This window comes from Bubalus kerabau, chromosome 17 (genome assembly GCF_029407905.1).
Source record: "Bubalus kerabau isolate K-KA32 ecotype Philippines breed swamp buffalo chromosome 17, PCC_UOA_SB_1v2, whole genome shotgun sequence".
NCBI classification, from domain to species: domain Eukaryota; kingdom Metazoa; phylum Chordata; class Mammalia; order Artiodactyla; family Bovidae; genus Bubalus; species Bubalus kerabau.
This window is the reverse complement of record NC_073640.1, coordinates 5,120,003-5,141,892: the sequence shown is the minus strand read 5'-3', so window position 1 is coordinate 5,141,892 and position 21,890 is coordinate 5,120,003. Positions and strand designations below refer to the sequence as shown.

General features: G+C 48.8%; 1 protein-coding gene and 1 long non-coding RNA gene across 2 annotated transcripts in view; one reads left to right on the top strand and one right to left on the bottom strand.

The window, feature by feature from the left end:
- Window positions 1-11,244, top strand: part of GLG1 (golgi glycoprotein 1) — a 122,195-nt gene extending 110,951 nt beyond the window's left edge. Inside the window, exons 20-26 of the mRNA XM_055553423.1 lie at window positions 606-729; window positions 1,568-1,710; window positions 1,888-1,989; window positions 2,897-3,004; window positions 4,339-4,459; window positions 5,067-5,173; window positions 6,342-11,244. Coding sequence (XP_055409398.1) covers window positions 606-729; window positions 1,568-1,710; window positions 1,888-1,989; window positions 2,897-3,004; window positions 4,339-4,459; window positions 5,067-5,173; window positions 6,342-6,509 — 873 coding nt within the window. The 3' untranslated portion in view covers window positions 6,510-11,244. The remainder of the gene's footprint in view (window positions 1-605; window positions 730-1,567; window positions 1,711-1,887; window positions 1,990-2,896; window positions 3,005-4,338; window positions 4,460-5,066; window positions 5,174-6,341) is intronic.
- LOC129632010 (uncharacterized) lies at window positions 11,015-21,767 on the bottom strand. The gene is made up of 2 exons (XR_008704259.1): window positions 20,407-21,767; window positions 11,015-18,149 (listed from the first exon to the last, which is right to left on the bottom strand). It is a non-coding gene; the product is annotated as an uncharacterized LOC129632010 (long non-coding RNA).
- Between the last annotated feature and the right edge of the window lie 123 nt (window positions 21,768-21,890).

The window sequence follows — 21,890 nt, the reverse complement described above, 5'->3', positions numbered from 1 at the left end:
TCCGCATCAGTCATATTAAGACCAGTGGACTATAATTAATCCACAGTGGACTGTGAATTAGCGGATAGAGATGAGTTTATCACTAGTCAGAGTGAATCTCTGACTTCAAGGACACTAGCAAGTGTACAAGATCTAGCTCCACAGGATTTGGTAGGAGAATAGCTCCTGTAGTTAAAGAATGAACCAGAAAGGTCATTTCCCCGCATCCCTGCTCACATTATTTGGTGGGTCATTCCTGAGTTTCCGATTGGAGTTGGGTAGATACGGTTTGAGGGCTACATGGTCACCTAGCCCAATGTTACGTTCATATGTCAACAATATGTAAGCTCATGAGATGCCATGTAATGTAGCATAGCCATGTAAGCAGGGAATCAGTCCTGTGCAAAATAAGAAACAGGAAGTAGAAAGAAATGTGAGAAGTATAGTAGAGAATGGATAAAAGGGATCTGAAGGCTGGGTGCTTATTCAGGCTTGCTGTTTCTCTTGTCCCAAGTGATACCTTTAGGTTCTGTCATAAGCTCCTAGAAGATGTAAGAGTGATAAATATGGTGTTAACTGCCGCATTTGGCAATTAACTACTTTTATAAAACTTTGTTTTTTTACAGAGATTCTGTCCAGAAGCAGATTCCAAAACTATGTTGCAGTGTTTGAAGCAAAATAAAAACAGTGAATTGATGGATCCCAAATGCAAACAGATGATAACCAAGCGCCAGATCACCCAGAACACAGGTACCATCTTGGCTTTCCTAGTCCCACAGAGTAGAGCTTCAGAGGAGCTGAGTGGGCATATACTTGCCTAATTAAACTAAAGGTGCTTTGGTGCTTGTGACTGTTAAGAGTCTGGATGTAATAAGCAAAATGACTTCTTCCCTGAAGAGTATCCAGAGGAACACAGAGTCATGGGGAACTTGCCGTTACAGGGCATCCAAAACGAATTAGGGCTAGAGTTCTTTGAAAAAGTCTGGAGGTTGAATAAAACTTGATGCACGTGGCAGGAGAATGCATGGGTGATCTGTTTCAGAACAGAGACATTTAATCTCGAAGTTGCAAGACCTTGTAACTTAATCGTCAAATTGAGTTGGATATTCAGCGTTTTTGAATATATATATTATGGGGAAGGGTACTGATGTCTGCATGTGAGGACTGCTTTTTGTGAGGCCTGCTTAGAATGTTGGTCTCAATAGGCCCTGCAGAGCTGCTGGGGAGAAGGATTCTCCACGTCTGCCCTTGCACCACACTATGTTGAGGATTTAAAATAGCGTCGTGAGGGAGTTGCCTGGCAGCCTAGTGGTAGGGCTCCTCACTCTCACTCTTGTGGCCCAGGTTCAGTCCCTGGTCAGGGAACTAAGGTCCTCCAAGCCACAGGGAGGTAAATAAAACAAACAAAAATAAGTAATAATGAAATAAAGCAGTGTAGTGAAGGAGCCCATTAAACATGTACTGGATAAAAAAATTAATGGTTTATTTATGGTCATTGACATAATATGTCCCCTTTGGGTAAGTGGATCTCAAAACATTTGTGAATCCAGGTGGAGTATTTTATCACGTGCTTATTCCTTTCTTCTAGATTACCGCTTAAACCCTGTGCTAAGGAAAGCCTGCAAAGCTGACATCCCTAAATTCTGTCATGGGATCCTGACTAAGGCCAAGGATGATTCAGAGTTAGAAGGTCAAGTCATCTCTTGCCTCAAGCTGAGATATGCAGACCAGGTAAACTGCCCTGGGCTTTGCACGAGGCCTCCACTAGTTCCCTCGGCATTTTCTTTGGAAGTTCTTAGCTTCCTGCCACTTTCCCCAAGACCTTTCTCACACCTTCCCCAAGCCAGGGCCCAAGTGGAAAGCTGACATGTTCTAATAGGCTGACGTACTCTCCCTTGTCACACGTAGCGCCTCTCTTCAGACTGTGAAGACCAGATCCGGATTATCATCCAGGAGTCTGCTCTGGATTACCGACTCGACCCTCAGCTCCAGCTCCACTGCTCGGATGAGGTAGGGTTTGGGTACAGAACTTGCTGTGAACAGAGCTGGTCAGGAGGGTTTTATTGGAGATAAATTCTTTACTCTTTCCCTTCAGCCCTGAATCCAGGATTCTTTTAGGCTCTCCATTGTCTGAGCTCCTGGTTCTTTCTAACACTGAATTTGACTTGGCCTTAGTCCTCAACACTGTTCAATTTTGATTCCATATTTTTCTGTAGAGAAAGATACATGAGTATTATTATATCTGTCTATGTCTAATTTGGTCTTCCCTCTCCTTATTCTGATGGTCAACCCAAAACACACCCAACACTTGCCAGAAAAATGGAAGTGCTCCTGTAATAAATACCTCTGATGAAGGGCCTATTCTTGGAAATTGACTTCCTAGCTGGAAAAGGCCATGTTGAGAACTTTGTTCACCATACATCAGTTTTATGGATATGAGTTTTAAAGGTATTTCAAAGAAGCTTACTCATAAAGCTCTCCAAAAGAAGGCTACATTTTAAATCTGTGCTGCAGGCTATGTGTCAGGACCCCTTTGTTTGTGTTTCCAAGCTATGCAGCTCGGTTTACCCTGAAGCTCTGTGAATGTCGAGCCTTTGCTTTTAGGATTTTACTTGGCTATCTGACCTTCCTCTTGAGCAATCAGGGAGTAGTCTTTGTGACCAGGCCTGGGACAGTCTGACTCAGGCCTGGAGGTTGACAGCATGAAGATACATGTGTTGACACATGTGAAGATACATGAGTTTTTCGGCTCTGTGCCAGTTCGTGTGAAGGAGAACAGAGTGGGGGGAGGGGAGTGAAAGCCACCAGGGACCCATCAGAGAGGCACCCGGGCGCGTCTGTGGGCGATCGTAAGTGCGTGATGCAGAGGCCCAGGAGCCCAGCGCGCAGGGCTGCCTGTGCTGTGTGTCCCGAGCAGATCGCCAGTCTGTGCGCCGAGGAAGCCGCAGCCCAGGAGCAGACCGGCCAGGTGGAGGAGTGCCTCAAGGTCAACCTGCTCAAAATCAAAACAGAAGGCTGTAAAAAGGTGACTCCGTCAGTCTCCGTTTTCTGTCGCTTGCATTCTTCTCCTCTTCCTCTTCTTCCTCTGAAAGCTATAGACTGTGCATCTCAGTGGTAAAATCAAAACCTGCCTTCCAGGAATTCTATCCATTCCTCTTAGCAAACTCATTGGGCTTTTGACTCTTAATTGCCTGTAACTTAAATATTCTTAAACGCCTACTAATTAGTTGTGAATATGTCTCGTCTCCATGACTAGACCAATGTTTAAGTGCTATGCCGAAGTAAAATGTCAATTCCAATATACCAGTAAGGGTACTACATTCATAAGAGTTAATGAAACTAAAAATCTAGCTCATTTCAGAAACATCACATAAAAAATTTCATCAAAATATGAGTTAACATATATTGTCTTATGAAATTGATAAGCAAAATAATATATATTTGATCTTTTTTAGAAAGCTTTATCTCTTTTTGGAAGTGTTTGAATAATATTGTTGAATCAGTGTGAATATTGCGTGCAAATATTTTCATCTGCTAAAAATGTTTCTGATTCCACGTGGTCTGAAGAATGGTAGGAGTTGCTTGAATGCTAAATCCACGTATTTTCCTGCAAACATTTCATCAAATGATTTCCTTTAACTTCAGGGAGGACTTTTTGAACAATACTTTTTTTTTTGCTTTGCTTTGCTTTTACTGTTCTTTTACAGTCTATTGAGAGCAAACTAATTTCTACATAAGAAAGTATTTCTGGACTGTCTATCTGCTGCAGTTTCATCATTAATAACAGTGTCTGCCAAGTTGATTTCAGTTCTATTATGTTTGTATTTCTGTTGCTCAGAACATCTTTAAACTCAGATAAGAATTGTTCTCACAGTAGAAGTTAGGTGCTGTCAAGTCTTTTTTCCTTTTGAGAATAATGTCGATAAAGTGAGACATTTTACAAACGTGCTCTTCTGTTTTGGAATTTTAATATAGCTTATTACTCTGATTTTCAGTTTTCACATTTACAGAGTTCTATAGAAACAAAAGAACTGCTTTAAGTCAGTGTAAACACTAACACTTAGTATTTAATAATATGGTATACCAGAATGCCAAAACCCAATTCTGATCTTAATACTGCCCTGCTTTGCTTAGCAAACAGCTCTGCGTACACTCAGGCCCCAAATTACATTTATTGAATTAAATTGGATGCTAACAACCTCTGTTCTTTGCACCCTCACCACATTGCCAGCAATCTCCGAGTAGCCTCTGTTGGCTTAACCTTCCCTTCTTGACTTGTTTGTGCGAAAAGTATGTACGGACAACAGATTTCGCCGTGTGTCCTCTATAAGAGTGCTCTCTGTGATCTCCCTGCCTTAGGAAGTGTTAAACATGCTGAAGGAAAGCAAAGCAGACATCTTCGTGGACCCGGTTCTTCATACAGCTTGTGCCCTGGACATTAAACACCACTGTGCGGCCATCACCCCTGGCCGAGGGCGTCGTAAGTCGCTGTGTTCACTCTAGCCCTTTCTGAGCTGTCTCGGGAGGAGCAGAGATCCTGCGGAGACATCAGTTACAGCAACTCTGTTCTGTAGCTGCAGCTCAACCATAGACAGCACCCTTGGGGGCCTGGTTGATACTTTGTGAAAAGTGAGTTTAGGAGTGATCTGCAGGTGTACAGTGGTACAGCCCTGACCAGAGGTAAAGATTTGACAAGAGAAAGTTGAGTTACTTACCAGGGAGGCAAAAGTTAAAGCCATCATCACGGCCCTCTTCCTTGCCTTGCCCAGCGAACGGCTCTGACAGCTTCCCCAGTGGCCACAGTGGGCTCCGAGGTCAGGTCCTGTGTGACGTGGAACCTGGGCAAGGGTATGGCTCTTTCTGACCCACGTGTGTCCTCTGAGAATCAAGAGGTTTTAAGAGAGAGTCCGGAGAGCCATCCTTAGACATTCTTCTCCACGTGAGCTCTTAGGTGAAGTGTCCTTGAAGGGATTTCACTTTGGGTAGCCTCTGGATCTGAATTCCCTGGTGGTAGGTACCCTTCTTCCCAGCCTTACTGAAATCTCTGTTCTGTACATCTGATTCTTCTTACCCCTTTCCTTGCACAGAAATGTCCTGCCTTATGGAGGCCCTGGAGGACAAGCGGGTGAGGTTACAACCAGAGTGCAAAAAACGTCTCAATGACCGGATTGAAATGTGGAGTTATGCAGCAAAGGTAACAAACCTCGAGAATCTCCTGAAGTGACATCTTCCCTGAGTTTCCCAGTCTCTTTGAGTTACTTCACTGACCCCCTTGTCCTTGTCTTGAATCATTGTGTTTGAAAACATCTTTCATTGCACCTGTAGGACTCCTGGGCTCTGTGAGCCTGGAGCCGTCATTTCCAGATAGGACAGCTGAGACATGAATTGATCTCTTCTTTCCTCATCGGTTTCTACTTCCGAGCCACTAAGGACTGCTTCTCAGTGACTCCACTGCTTGTTTTCTGTTGGCACATGCTGGTGCTCAGATCACTTTAATCTGAAGACCCGTCATGCTGTTCTCAGTACATGGATGGGTGTAGAAGCAGCCCAGGCCTCTGGTCCAGACCCTCTTGGGCACCCAGGCTAAACTGAGACCCAGCAGAACAGATCCATGCGCACCTGGGGAGCCGTTTGGTCCTGATTCTGCCAGAGCAGGCGGCCGTAGAGGCCCACTGGAGAAAGCACTGACTTGAAGGCCGGTTAGACTCTCAGTGTCCACAGCTAGGAGGTTGGTTTGAGTCTGTTCAGTCAGCATAAGCATGTATGCAGGTTGTTTTTGGTGGGGGAGAGCATGCTGATGATATGATGGTGAGTGGAAACAAGTCAAGACAGAATTAGCATCCACCACAACCTTAGCTTTTCTCTTTGTTTTTAAAAAGGCAGCAGTGTGTGAAGAAAATAAATCAAAATATTTAAGGACCTGTGTCCTTGTGCAAATCAGTTGACCCCTTGCCACCCCTTGGGCTGCTGGGTCTTCACCTGTGATGTGGGAGTCGTGAAATCTGTATGCCAGGACTGGTGTGAGGACTGAATGATCGACACGTGCTGAGCCCTTTGTCGGCACGTGGTCAGGTCCTCCGTGTGAGGGCCCTTACCGCACAGGCGGCGGTGAAGGCTGGGCTGGCTTCTGAGAGCCCGCCACTTTGTATTTGTCCGCATTTCCTCATCTTGTGCGGCAGCTGTATACAGCACTATGATCAGGAAAACCAGTTGTAGCTCTGTGTTTGACTTTCTCGTCCCTCACCCTCTTCTCTCCCCTAAAGAAATGACCCCAGTTACGGTAGGAACCGAGGGGGCAATTTCGAGTGAGCATCGGCTCAGCCCACATCTCTCTGAGGACGATGCCACCGTTTGTTTTCCAGGTAGCCCCAGCGGACGGCTTCTCTGACCTCGCCATGCAAGTGATGACCTCCCCGTCCAAGAACTACATCCTCTCTGTGATCAGCGGGAGCATCTGCATATTGTTCCTGATTGGCCTGATGTGTGGACGCATCACCAAGCGCGTGACACGAGAGCTCAAGGACAGGTAGAGGTGCCTGGAGCCCCAGAGGAACTCCCTGTCTGGCGCCCCGTTTGTACAGCCCTCCTGTATAGCGCACCCCCTCACCTCGCCCTCCTGTGCGGCGGCTCCAACACTCATGTTAGAGCCGCAGCAGGCGCCCACCGCCTCGTCCGCCGCAGACTCCTCCCGCGTCCATGGTGTCCTCCTCCTTGACCACTCGTGCAGCAGCCGGCCGCTTTGGGAATCGCCTCTGTTGGCAGACTCGGGTTTCCCTGTCCAGAGACAAGTCTCTCATCCCGATGGACCTACCAATACTTCCGGAACCAACTCACCTGACCTGCAACTCAGCTGAATTTTTTTTTTTTTTAAAAACACCAAAAAAATTTTTTTAAAAGAAAGAAAAAAAAAATGTATATAGTAACACATCTCCTCCAGGCTTGATTTGAGCAATGGGGTTCTTTCTTCTGTGTGGCGGTGTAAAAGGAAGGCAGGACGTTAGAGAGGAGCACCCAACACGCTGTAACCGGGTTGTCTGGCTGACCTCTCAGAAGCACCTTTGGCCCCATCAGGGCCACGGACTTCACCGAGTAGCAGGAAACGACTGACCAGCCCACTTTGGGTCTTGTTTTCTTCTGCTGAAACAGTGATGCCTTCCGATCACTACCTGAGCAGAGCCACTGCGGGTCAGGACCCACGGCCACGTGTCGCTCTGCCGTGCTCGCCTCAGTGGGCCCCCTAGGCTGAGGGCGGGTGGGTTGGAGCGGGGCCCAGGGGTATGAGCAGCTCGTCCGTCCACTGCTCTGCAGGAGAGGCTGGGCACCAGGGCCTGCCTTCCAGACCTGCACGGGGCTCTCCGCGTTTGGACTGGCCCTGCCGGGGTGTCAGTGCCTCCCTGAGTCCTCCGCTGCCGGGGGAGCCCGCGACTCGGCAGGGGGACCCAGGGCAGGAAGCAGGGTGGGGGCAGAATCGGCCCACTGTGGTTCATGTTTCAGGCAACAGTGCAGGTCAGGAACAGTGGCTTCTGCAGACGCAGCCTGGCCTCAGGGAGGGATGGCAGGCTGACCTTCCCACAGGCTCCGGGCCACCTTCCCAGGCAAGCTCCTTCATACCTCTTCATGCAGAGGGCGTGGAACATGGTTCCAGTAAAAGATGGAGGCTCTTTCTTCTTTTCCTTTCTGTCCGTTGGGTGCATCCCCCCACGGTAGTAGGCGTTGGCTAAATGTTGTACTTGGATGATTCATCAGTCTTTGCTGAGTCTGAGCTTTGTGGAAACATTCCTGAGCATCGCTCAGCCCTCCAGCGTAGAGATAACAGGCTTGGAGTATCAAAAGCGAGGCACGCCAGCGTCACGGTTCAGCCTGGGGCACCTGGGCTTGAGTTTGGGGCACGGAATCCAGTGGCTGCACAAGAGGGCAGTGTGTACAGTAGGAGATATATTTATATAATATATATTTTATTAACCTGTTAGACGTCCACAGAGTATTATAAATCACGTGCCTAAAACTGTCCACATAGACCATGCACCCTGCCTGGCCCCGCGCCACCTCGCCACTGTCCACATGTGCTGCGGGCCCGCCCCTCTCTGTCTTCCCTGGAATGTGTTCAGGACAAATGGGTCAGCTGGTCCAGGTGACTCCTAGTCTAACCCTGACTGACATATATTTGAATACTGTGGTTTGCTTCTTTCTTTCTCCTTTTTGCTACTCTTGCTGGAGGCAGTGGGTTCCAGACGCCAGCTGCAGACGCCCCCTGCCTAGGGCACCACCAGTCACCAAGGGCGGTTCTAAGCTGCCAGGTCCCCTCAGGTCCTGCTCTTAAGGTCTTCCCGATTCTCAGCAGCTGTCTTGCGGGTCTCATCACATTTGAACCTCTTGGAGTTGGAGCACCACCCCTCCTTCCACCCCTGTTGCACTAAACTGAGCTGGTGGATGGTGCACCTCCTGGGGCTCCTCCCTTGCTCTGGGCAGGTGCTGAGAGTGAGGAACAGGGTTGTCACATGTACACAGGCCCCCACTGATGCGTGTGACGTGCTTTACAGCACAGAATAACTTCCCATCTGATAGGGGGGCTTCCATTCTCCTCCTCTGCTGTCTCCCTCCCCACGTGTGTAAAACATCGCCACAGCTTACTGTGTCTTGATGCTTTTCTTTCTGAACTGAGAGATGATCTCAACTGTCTGCAGCAGATCTGGAAGTTTGAAAAAGAGTTTGATTCTTGAAACATCCGTCACCTTGAGAAATGATCTGGATAGATAGAAGGGATAACTCTGCCGGTATCTTTGATCGCTTGTTGCCAGAAAGCATTTCACCATCCAACTTGGAGTAGTTTCCTATGACTGAGCAATTTCATACATCATCAGAAACTATGGCCCAGCTGTGTCCATTCTGTACCTCATTCGGTGTGACAGAAACAGTCTCTGAGCCGCCTCTGGTCCCTGGCTTCATAGGTCACTCTTGGGTAAATCAGCTAGGCAAGAACTAGGCAAGAAGAAACCATGGCCCTAGTGGGGGAGCTGACGGCCCTCTTGCTCTGTCATCTCCTGATGTCTAGCCCATCCAGGAACAGTTACATCAGCAGCGGGTATGGTTTTGGGTCAAGACCAAGGGTCCATACCCTCGCTGAAGATTACAGTAGCCAGGGAACTCATCAGGCCTTGTCCACTCACTCGCGTCTCAGAGATGCCGACCGAGTATCTCCATAGCAGTCCAGAGGAGCCGGGAGGTCAGTTCTCTGGGCTGGCGGCCCTGCAGCGCAGGGAATCAGAAATCTGAGCAGAATGTGCAGAATGAGGCTGACTGCTCCCCCTCATGGAGCTTCTCACATACAAGGCGGCTGTGGAGTGAGGTCTTGCCCTGCGCGTCCCTGGCCTTCCTCTGCTATCGCTGCTGTCCCAAGAGAAGTCTGCTAGTGAGATGCTCCAAGACAGGCCTGGGTTCACTCCAGCAGGAAAGCCCCCCTCCTTAGCGTTCCCCGACACTCTGGTACCACCCACAGGCCCAGTTCTGTAGACCCCATCAGCTTGTTCTGAGCCAGTGCATCCTTAAGAGGCAAGGGGAATTCTAGGATTGAGTGAGCAGGTGTTGACTGGTGTTCACTGCGGCCCTTGACTCTCACATCCTGCACGCACTCTTCTCAGGGATGCTGGAGAGGGAGGGAGACTCTGCTTTCCTAGAAGATGTGACAGGAAATTTGCCATCAGATTTCATCTGTTCCCATTTCCTGAGGTCAGGTAACAGGAGAAACTAGTAGCGAAGACTTGTAGTCTCCATTTACATTTCATCAGACAGGGTGCTGACTTCCCTCCCCCTTCCCAGGAGAAGATTCACTCCTGTGTGCACCACCTCCAGGCTTGTGGGACCACTGTCTGTCCCAAAGATCCCCACTGGTTTGAGTCACCCGGGGAAGGATCGGTTGCTTTGTGGGACCTCCTTTCTCAGCTGGTCTTAAGTTCCTCTGAGGAAAAAAGCTTTTGCTTTTCCCATTTCTTTCCCTCCCCCACCAAAAAGTAAGCGTTCTCCGCATATTGCTTATTCCACGCAAGCACGTACAGGGAAGGAACCTGTAGTAGGGACCCTTAGAAGCCATCCAACATAGCCTGACTCGTTCAAACTAAATTTGGGCCATAGAATAAAAAGAATAGGGTTTTTTGAATCGTGCATTTTGGTGTGTTTACTTGTATTTCCAATTCTTAGGAATTTGAAAAATCTCAGAACTCCTATTATTTACTCTCACCATTTGGACAGCACCTAAGTAGTTTTATAAAATGCAGCATTCCAGTGCCCCGAGTTTCCCTGTGTCTTTGGGGACACGCCACTCCTCAATCACCGCTCCCCCACTGGTCTTCAGCTCCAGGACCAGGGGCTGGAGCTGATGTTCTGGTTGGTAAGTTTCTGTCTCATCTTTGCTTGGCCATCTCTCCAGCTAAACTCCGCTTGGTCCTGTTCTCCCCCAGGACCAGTGTCACATGTCAGGCAGGGCAGTCGAGTTCGAGGCCCAATCCCCCTTCATGCCCAGACCTCAGACAAAAGATAAGTCATTAGCAAACCCAGACTGATTCAGAGTGATGGGCCCCTCCACGCCATCTAGTGAGATCACCGAGGAGACCCAGGGGCTGTTGGTCACCTGGAGCACAGAGGTGGGACTGTCTGCTCGGGCTGGTGGTGACAGGATCCTGGCAGTGGTCTCCTCCCCGTCCTCCTTCCCAAGACCCGCCACAGCGCACGTGTAGGGGTATGGGCAGCCGTGCGGCGGAGGAGTCTCCCTGGGCAAGGAGGGAACTCAGACAGTGCCTCTATATTCTGTTTTGCCTTCCCCCAACACTGATTTGACACCTGGACCCCAGAGCCCAGCGGGCCCTGTGCCGCACACACTTGATGGTTTGAGCAGGTTCCCTGGCCAGAGTGAGTGACAGGAGAGCTGGCAGCCCGAGGCTTACTGAACGTCCTCCCCACGCAGTGTTTCCGGGTCAATCCAGGCTGGAAGACAGACTGTCCAGCAAATGCTGTGTGAGATCTTAGGCCTTTAACTGGTGGGTTTTGTTTTTTTTTTTAAGAAGGAAAAAAAGAAAAGTAAAATTAACAAGCCTCTTTTGTAAATGGTTTTTCTTTCTATGTATAAAATCCTGGCAGTTCCTTGTTTTTACATGTTCATGCTGTGTAATTTTGAGATGTTACCGAGATTCTGAACATAATGTGCATTTTTTTTTTCTGTACAGATGAAATGGGAGAATTTAATAAAGAGTTTGCAGGTTTTTACTTGTTAAATCTTCTCTGTGGTGACTGGGAGGACCCTCCTCAAACACCTGCTATGCTCGTATAAGTCTCCAGAGCGGTGAGCGCTGGCTGTGAACTTGTCACTGATGCTCGGAAACTTACTGTTCGAACGCCCTTGTTCTTGGTTAATTAGGTCAAGCAGAGTAGGACCATAGGCCTTTTATAGGAGAGCTGGAAGCCAGATCTAGGGTTTTCTGACCCTTAGTCTCGTGTGTCCAGAATTACTCATTCTGCTGATGTGCTTAAGCCATGTCATGAGGCGGCTTCTCGGGGAACACGTCTGGACCTTCCTGTAGCTGCAGCACATGATGGCACCTGGTGTCTGATGGCTGCCTTCCTGTTCAGGCCCAGAAGTGGGCCACGTTCGTTTTCCGGGCGCTGCTACGTCCACGTTTAGTCAGTGCTTGTCTCCCCATTCCAGTCCTGAGCTTAGTTACCTCACGACACCCTTCCCACATCTTGTCTTCTACCTCCTCTGCTCTCAGCAAAGCTCATTTGCATCTGGGTGTTGAATTGCAGATAGCAAAGATTTCTTGAAGTAGTAATGGCCATACCAGTATTCGAATAATGAAATGGGTCATTAAGTTCAAAAGGTGGGTAACCTGGAACCCAGGGTTTCTTCTTGGGACTCCTCAAATCCATTTTCAGCAACTGTCGTTTAGGAGATAGTGGGCCTGGGTGCAGAGTGGAGGGGGAGAGGGTGAAGAGTAGAAGAAAGGAGAGGGGTTGTAGAGGCATTTTGAGCTCCAGCGGTACTGTTCCTCTGTCTAGGGGGCTCTGGGCAGCCATCAGCCCTGAACAAGTGTCCTGGAGGGGCCACCCTGTTTTGTGTAAGTGGGGGACTGAGCTGTGGGTTTAGGCTCCTCGTCACCAGTATCCCCACAAGGGAGAAGTGGCTCCCCCAGCCCGGCTGCCCTCAGCCCCCTAGGGGACTCCGCAGCAATGAATGGGTTACGCTGCCCGGCTGACACCTTAGCAGTCTTTGAATGAATTAGGACTTCCTAGGTGGCTCAGTGGTAAAGAACCTGCCTGCCAATGCAGGAGACGTAGGAAACATGGGTTCAATCCCTGGGTTGGGAAGATCCTCTGGAGCAGGGAATGGCAACACGCTCTGGTATTCTTGCCTGGAGAATCCCATGGATGGAGGAACCTGGCGGGCTGCGATCCAGAGGGTCGCAGAGAGTTGGATGCGGCTGAGCACGTGCAGCGCCCACATGTTTTGTGTGTGATTTTTCAGGTAAAAGCTCCTTGGCCAACTTCAATCTTCAGAGGCGTTTAGCTTCTGTTCTTAAAAGGAGCTAAGAACAAAAGGGTCTTAGCCAGAAAGGAAAGCTTAGACCATCCAGCTCTCTCACCTGGATGAAAAAGTGAGGCCAGAGGTGGGGAGGCGACTTCTCAAACAGCTGATTAGCAGCCAAATGAGCACCCCTGCCGTGGGCTCTTTCTCTGACCAGGCACACAGGCTTTGGGACCTGTGTGACCAAGTAAGACAGCCCTCATCCAGCTCTGGGCAGAAGCCACTGGCCTGACCCCAAGAGTCTGCCCAACCCGACAGACCTCCATTGGGCACGTCTGACCTTGGTCCTGGTTCCCATCTCCGTTGCCCAAAACGACCTGTAGCACAGCAGTGTCTTCTCAAATTACTTGTTAAATACAGAGAGAAAACAGTAATTTAGAGTGGAAAAATGCAGCTAAACCATGAGATCCACCTTAACGGCAAGGAGAATGGAACAGATGGACATTTCGTGCCTCCTGATACAATGTACTGAGAACACAACATCCTTTCTGCGGTCGTCTTGTCAAAAGTGCAGAGCCTGAATCTGTCGTGAGGAAACACTGGACAAACCCGTACCAAGCCATGTTCTACAAAATTACTGCCCTTCACTCAGTCACAAAAGACTAGGGAACTGCTCCAAACTAAAGGAGACTAAGGAGAGACTTAATAACTAAGCGCAGTGTGTAATCCTGCACCAGGGGAAAAAAAAGTTACCCAACACACACTCTTGAGAGAAACTTTTTGGAGAATTGGGTCTCTAGGGTTTTGAGGCTGTTTCTCTACTACTGAGACCAGGGGCCCAACAGCAGTTCTTACTTTGTAATAGTTTGAAGCAACCAATAAAGACGCCTTGAACATGAAAAAAAATTTTTTTCTGACCTTTGTATTGTGTTACACTAAGATTGATGACTGACTTCATAAACGATGGAAATCGGAAGACAGTGAAAAGAAAAACTTCAAACGTAGAATTTTTTTAACCTAATGAAAATAACCTTTAAAATAAAGATGTTGTCAGATAAACAAAAGCTGAGAGAATTTATCAGTATGAGACTTGCACGAAAGGAATCCTACGTGGAAGAATAAGAAGTGTTCTAAAAGGTAAATATGTACTTGAATATAAGTAAGGATTTAAATAAATCATATATTAATTTTAATTAGATGAATTTTAAGTTAAAAATAAGTTTAAAAATTTCAAATTTAAAAATACATGAATGTTGTTTGTACAAACCAATGGAAATGACTTTTAAATATATGCCCTATTTTATAGATGAAGAAACTGGGTCTCAGAGCAGAATAACTTTCTCGCCCAGGATCATGCAGCCAGCCAGAGGCAGAGTTGGAGTTGGGATTAGAACCTGGGTCTGCCTTTCCCTGCACTGTGGTTTCTGGGTAAGCGCTGTGGGTGGTCAGGCTGCCTAATGGATGGGAGGAGCTTCCTGAAATGGCCTTCCCCGGGAGAAGCTGGCCCTCGCTCAAGCCTCCTAGACTCCTGAAGGCTTGGTGTTTCCTCTGGGAATCTGAGTGGGGCCTTCTGACGCTCCCACTGTTGCTCAGTAGCCAGGTCCCCACTTCTTGGGCAGCAGCTGTCCCAGACTGAGCAGAGCAGGCCCCTTCAGAGGCTCAGAGCCCACTCCCAGTTCCACTAACTCATGGTCTCACTTGGGAAACAGTCCCATGGGGTGGGAGGGCTTTGGCACCCCCATCAGTTCAGTTCAGTCGCTCAATCATGTCCGACTCTGCAACCCCATGAACCACAGCACACCAGGCCTCCCTGTCCATCACCAACTCCCGGAGTCCACCCAAACCCACGTCCATTGAGTCAGTGATGCCATCCAACCATCTCATCCTCTGTCGTCCCCTTCTCCTGCCCTCAATCTTTCCCAGCATCAGGGTCTTTTCAAATGAGTCAGCTCTTCGCATCAGGTGGCCAAAGTATTGGAGTTTCAGCTACAGCATCAGTCCTAATGAATATTCAGGACTGATTTCCTTTAGGATGGATTGGTTGGATCTCCTTGCAGTCCAAGGGACTCTCAAGAGTCTTCTCCAACACCACAGTTCAAAAGCATCAATTCTTCGGAGCTCAGCTTTCTTTATAGTCCAACTCTCACATCCATACATGACTACTGGAAAAACCATAGCCTTGACTAGACAGATCTTTGTTGACAAAGTGATGTTTCTGGTTTTCAATATGCTATCTAGGTTGGTCATAACTTTTCTTCCAAGGAGCAAGGGTCTTTTAATTTCATGGCTGCAGTCACCATCTGCAGTGATTTTGGAGCCCAGAAAAATAAAGTCTGACACTGTTTCCACTGTTTCCCCATCTATTTGCCATGAAGTGATGGGACCAGATGCCATGATCTTAGTTTTCTGAATATTGAGCTTTAAGCCAATTTTTTCACTCTCCTCTTTCACTTTCATCAAGAGGCTTTTTAGTTCCTCTTCACTTTCTGCCATAAGGGTGGTGTCATCTGCATATCTGAGGTTACTGATATTTCTCCCGGCAATCTTGATTCCAGCTTGTGCTTCTTCCAGCCCAGCTTTCTCATGATGTACTCTGCATATAAGTTAAATAAGCAGGGTGACAATATGCAGCCTTGACGTACTCCTTTTCCTATTTGGAACCAGTGTGTTGTTCCATGTCGAGTTCTAACTGTTGCTTCCTGACCTGCATACAGGTTTCTCAAGAGGCAGGTCAGGTGGTCTGGGATTCCCATCTCCTTCAGAATTTTCCACAGTTTATTGTGATCCACACAGTCAAAGGCTTTGGCATAGTCAATAAAGCAGAAATAGATGTTTTTCTGGAACTCTCTTGCTTTTTCAATGATCCATCGGATGTTGGCAATTTGATTTCTGGTTCCTCTGCCTTTTCTAAAACCAGCTTGAACATCTGGAAGTTAACAGTTCACATATTGCTGAAGCCTGGCTTGGAGAATTTTAAGCATTACTTTACTAGCATGTGAGATGAGTGCAATTGTGCGATAGTTTGAGCATTCTTTGGCACTGCTTTTCTTTGGGATTGGAATGAAAACTGACCTTTTCCAGTCCTGTGGTCACTGCTGAGTTTTCCAAATTTGCTGACATATTGAGTGCAGCACTTTCACAGCATTATCTTTCAGGATTTGAAATAGCTCAACTCAAATTCCATCACCTCCACTAGCTTTGTTCCTAGTGATGCTTCCTAAGGCCCATTTGACTTCACATTCCAGGATGTCTGGCTCTAGGTGAGTGATCCCACCATCGTGATTATCTGGGTTGTGAAGATCTTTTTTGTACAGTTCTTCTGTGTATTCTTGCCACCTCTTCTTAATATCTTCTGCTTCTGTTAGGTCCCTACCATTTCTGTCCTTTATTGAGCCCATCTTTGCATGAAATGTTCCCTTGGTATCTCTGATTTTCTTGAAGAGATCTTGGGGTCTTTCCTATTCACATAATTCCTATCAACTGCTGCCAAAACTGCTTCAAGGCAAGTCCTCAGATCCCCAGTTCTCGCGATGCCCTCACTGATGAGTATGCAGACCTTCCAAACTCGGGAAGTCCTCAGATCCCCAGTTCTAGATGCCTCTCACTAATTACTATGCAGACCTTCTACACTCGGGAAGTCCTCGATCCCCAGCTCTCGATGCCCTCACTGATTACCATGCAGACCTTCCACACTCAACCAGTGACTGCTGTCAGGGCTGCTTACTGACTATGGCTATGCGACAGGTCCCTCCTTCTGACCCCTCAGAAATTCAGCCCGAATGTTCCAGGGAGCAGGTAACCTCTAGAAAAGTCCACAGCTGTGGGGCAGGGGAGGGCCAGTGTCATGGGGCCTGGCCCCACTGGTGTGCACTTGAGGAACGTGGGTGGGGAGGGGCACTGGTACATGTCGAGTCAGCCGGGCACACGCACTCCTGGCCTCCCGATTGCCTTTCTCCCTAAAGATCTTCCTGAGCACCGGGCCTCTGCAGGGAGTTAGAGGACAAACAACAAATGAACGAATCAAGATTATTGCCTTTGAGCACTTCCGAAATACTCCTCCAGAGAAGGTGGACTGAGGGGCAGAGCACTAGATGCATGGCAAACAAAATCAGGGAACCAAAGGTTATCCTGTAAGAGAGTCTTGCAGCTCTCTCAGAGAGCCGTGCTTTGTAGGCTCTGCAGGCACATCTCAGGCACCTGCCCCACAGAAAACCACTTCTGGTGCCCGCAGAACACAATCCACCTGCTTCTCAGGGGCAGAAACTGGCCTCTAGTGTTTTTTAAAACAGCTTCATTGAGATTTAACTCACATACCCTTCAGTTCACTCTTTTAAGGTATGAAGTTGGGCTTCCCAGGTGGATTATTGGGTAAAGAATCCACCTGCCAGTACAGGAGATTGCAGGTTTGATCCCTAGGTCAGGAAGATCCCCTGGAGGATGGCATGGCAACCCACTCCAATATTCTTGCCTGGAAAATTCCATGGACAGAGGAGCCCGGCAGGTTACAGTCCGTGAGGTCACAAAGAATTAGACATGACTGGAGTAACTGAGCATGCATGCATGCAAGGTGTAAAAGTCAGTGGTGGTTAGCACATTCACAGAGTTGGGTAATCACCACCACAACCGATTTTGAGAACATTTTCATCACCCCCAAAATAAATCCCATATCCAGCAGCAGTCACCCCTCTTTCTCCCCAATGTCCCATCCCAGTCTCTTGCAGCCGTAAATCTACTTTCTGTCTTTATAGATCTGCCTGTTCTGGTCATTTGCCACAAATGGAATCATATAATTTGCAGCCTTTTTGTCTGGCTTCTTTCACTTAGCTTAATGTCTTCAAAGTTCATCCATGTTGCAGCTTGAACCCACACTTGGTCCCTTTTTTATTGTTGGATAGTATTCCATTGTATGGATATCCTGTATTTCATCTGCTGATGGGCATCTGGGTTGTTTCCAACCTATTGACTATTCTTCATAATGCTGCTAGGAACATTAACATGCAAGTTTTTGGCATCTATTTTTCAAAACATACTTACAGCAGCTCAGTTACCAAACAGGAGTCACTGCCCCAGTCGCTGTTCTTGTCAGGGAAAGTAGTAAATCCCAAAAGCACTAAAGGAATCTGCATCCAGAAGAAGCCTGATGCGAGGGGCCCCTCTGGGTACTGCTCCTAAGCAGCAGAGAAAGACCTGGGAAGAGGACTGCTCACGGCTCACAGTGGAGAGTTTTCTGTAGCTCTCACTCTGCTGTGGAGAAAAAGGAGAACTGTAATAGCAGTTTGTAGGTGGACCCCAGTGTCGGTTTGAACTTCAAAGAGCCTCCATCAGTGCCGTCTCCTGGTTGTACAATCAAGATGTTGAAATGGCTGGGCCTCTCTTATCAGTTACTTCCTAGAAAGTATTCAGCTCTCCTTTCCTTTATTCAGTGTGTTTCACTCAGATCTAGTTGCATCTTCGAGGAAAGAACACACGAGTCTCCTAACAGACGAACAGATCGCTAAGTAGAAATGGGCTGGCGGGCAGATGTCCTGGGGTTCAGAGGATGAAGAGCCCGCTGGAGGACCTGCTGGGCACTGGTGAGCAGGCGTAGGGAGGGATGGGAGAGCCTTATGGGGGGGGTCAGGTCTTCCTCAAAAGGCTGGGTGTGGTCACTCAGCTCTTCCTGAGAAGAGACACAAGAAACAGCTAAGGAAAGAGTCCCCTCTACCTCTGACAGGAGCTAAGTGTGAACACCCAGCGCCATGCAGGGAAAAGGCTGGAAAGCACAGAAGCCAAGTTAGCCAAGATCAGCAGAGGCCAGGGTAGAGCTGCCCACGGGTCACCCATACCCGTGCAGCTCACTGAGCACAGACAAGCTCACTGGATTCCCAGGGCACCCCCTGAGCGAGTGAGTTTCCACCACAGCCACGGAGTTCATGCAGAAGTCCTAAGGAGCTCAAAGCAGCCCAGGGCTCCCAGGGACCGCCCCCCCCCCCCCCCCCCCCCCCAGCGCCCACCACAGGCATCAGGCTAACAGGCCTGGCACAGGTTCCTGCTCTTTGACTAGCGTCACCAGCCTCCATGGTCATTCAGTTTGGCTCATCACCCCCACTTCCCACAGCCTGGAGCCCCTGGTGCCAGGCGGTGTGGTTCACTTTGCAAGAACAATATTAAAAGTTATCTGTGGCACAAAATTTTTCGCAAATTTTGGGCCAAGTAGTCTATACACATTGCTTGAGTCTGCAAAAGCAAACAAAAGTGTCACTGCCCACTTTACAAGCAAGTAATTGAAGGCTGGATGATTAATTTTATGTGTCAAACTGGCTAGAAGATGGTAACCAGCTGTTTGATCAAGTACCAGTCTAGATATTGTTGTAAAGGTATTTTCTGGATGTGAATAACTGTTTTATCACTAGACTTTGAGTAAAGCAGATTACCCTCTGTATCTGGGTGGGCCTCATCCATTCAGTTGAAGCTCTTAAAAGAAAACACAGAGTTCCTGTGGAGGAAGAAGGAATTGGGTCTCCACACTGCCTGGGAGCTGGAGACCCCCAACATCAGCTGGCCCCTGGATCTCCAGCCTGCCTGCCTGTCCTGCGCATTCCAGACCTGCCAGCACCACTGTCCTGTGAGTGACTTCAACATAAATCTCTCCCTCTATGTACATTCACATCCTGTTGGTTCTTTCTCTTTATATATAGTCTTTGTTGGTAACTCCCACAGAGGCCCAGGAGAGGTAACACCTCACAAGGTAATACGCCAAGGAGTGCTGGCATCCAGACCCAGGCCAGGTCAGCCCGAAGTTGTGCTTTTAACCAACCGGCACAACCACCCTCTCAGCTCTGACTCTGAGGGGCTCAAGTCAGATGATGCCTGGGATCCACCTGTCCGAGGGTCCCTGACTCAACAGAGCCTCTCTTGGTAAGAACAGCAGAGGTGGTCCCACCCCTTTGGGAGGCAGCACCCCAAGAAGCCACTCCTCAGTTGCTCTTGTGTTCCAAGGACCATGCTGCGTTATCACCTCTCCAGAGAGATATCATTAGTCTGACGGGTTTCTGTCTAATCTCCACGTAGTGCCCTCCATAAGAGGGGCTGTCTAAACCCAGGAAACCCCATTTCCTAGGCCACAGCGCCACCTACTGCTGGTTTATATGAACAGAGCTTCTTTAAGAACCAGCTCAAGGCCTACATCATCCACAAACCTTTACACAACTGCTATTTCAAGGGAAGTTCCTGGAACTTCCAGGAACTGACCTGATGTGTCTTTCAGCCTTGTTGATCCCAGTTCATTCTGACGAAACGGGTTTAGATTCCCCAGGTGGTCCTAATGTACCACCACTGTCTCTACCACATTTCTTGGCACCGACTTGAATATTTACCACTTGATGTAAATATTACATGTGAGGCCTGGTTTCATTATCTGCAACATGAGAATATGCTTTTATAGGCCTCACTTTCCTCACAGGTGCAGGAATTCAGCTATCCCCAACCTTCTGGGCACCAGGGGCCACTTCCATGGAAGACAGTTTTTCCACCAACTGGGGTAGGAGGGATGGTTTCTGGATGATTAAAGTGCATCACATTGATTGTGCACTTTTATTTCTGTTATTACATCAGCTCCACCTCAGATCATCAGGCTTTGGATCCCAGAGGTTAGGGATCCCTGCAACTCACACAGTTGTGATGAAGTTTCAACCGGCACAATGCCTGGCACAGGAACCACTTGTAATACGACTCCGTCTTACAGGGACTCTGTGAAACGGCAGGTGTTCTACTGCGAAACTGCAGCATGATTTATGGGTGGAGATTGGTGTGCTGAAGGCATTGGTTGCTTCTCTCCCTCCCCATGGGTGTGAACTGGAATGCATGCAGAGCTCTGGTTTCCACGCAGACATGGGCTCACAGGTACGTGGTGGACACGCACAGTACCAGGTTCTTACCGAGGAGTCACTGAAGGCTGGATGTCAAGTCTAGTGACAGCGACAGTAGTCTCGGGGAGGAGCGGGGCTTCTCCCCCAGCCACGTGCCCACTGCATGGAGAGTGCCTCTGTAGACGTTTGTGTGTCTTCCTTATCTCGGTTCCCAGATTCTCTTCTCTACTTTGAAAACAGGACAGTGATTTTATAAGCAACGTTTACTCCATTACCCAGCATGATGCCTGGCCACAGGAAGCCATCCATTAAATAAAACTGGCTTGTGTGGTGAGATGGGCTTGAATCCAAAGAATGGGAACTAGCGAGTGTGGCCCCCAACACAGCCGAGCCTGTGCCGTTAGATCGCTGTCTATTCAGACATTTTTCCTGGACTTTGTGCCAAACACAGTTCTAAGTGCCGAGAACATAGTCATGCATGAAATTTAGGTACCGTGTGCAAAGGTAGATTTTGCAACTAGACTGGAAAGACATTCAACACTGATCTATCATAGCGGCACGTTCTATAAAGGAAAGAAAACAGGACGAAGTGACAGGAAGCGAGGTGAAGGAGTCGGTGGTGAGCTCCTCAGAAGACGGAGTGAATGATTCCTCTTCTGGTCCAGACTAGCAGGGAAGGTGCAAAAAGAAAGATCCAGCCCAGAGCTGAGATCTTATCCTGCTTCCGAGGTCGGACCGGTCCAGCAGACCGGATTCCCGATTTGCTCTGCTAGCGATTCCCCAAGAAGACTCGGGCGACTTCCAAAAAGCAAAGCGGCTGTCCGTCCAAGAGCCTACGCCCTGGACTAGAGTGTCTTTGGGTGGCGGACCACGGGGGATCACACTTGGGCACTCGCCCCGACGGAAGCGAGAACACACACACACACACACACACACACACTCTGGATCACACTTGGGCACTCGCCCCGACGGAAGCCAGAACACACACACACACACACACACACACACACTGGATCACACGGGCACTCGCCCCGACGGAAGCGAGAACACACACACACACACACACACACACACACACACACACACACACACTGGATCACACTTGGGCACTCGCCCCGACGGAAGCGAGAACACACACACACACACACACACACTGGATCACACTTGGGCACTCGCCCCGACGGAAGCGAGAACACACACACACACACACACACTGGATCACACTTGGGCACTCGCCCCGACGGAAGCGAGAACACACACACACACACACACACACACACACACACACACACACTCACTCACTCACTCTCCAGCGGGGCTGCCGCCGTCTCGGCAGCATCTGCAAAAATCAACGGCCCGAGGCCAGAGTCCTAAAAGGCAGGCCCGGAAAAGGCGGGCCTCCACTTCGCCTCCATCTTGGAGGTTGCGGAGGCGGGTGCCCCCAGTCCAGGGGCGGAGCCTCGCGAGACCCAAACAAGCCCACGTGTCAGGGGCGGAGCTCTGCCCAGGCGTCGCGGCGCGCGTGCGCGAGTGAGCTTACGCGCCGGCGTACC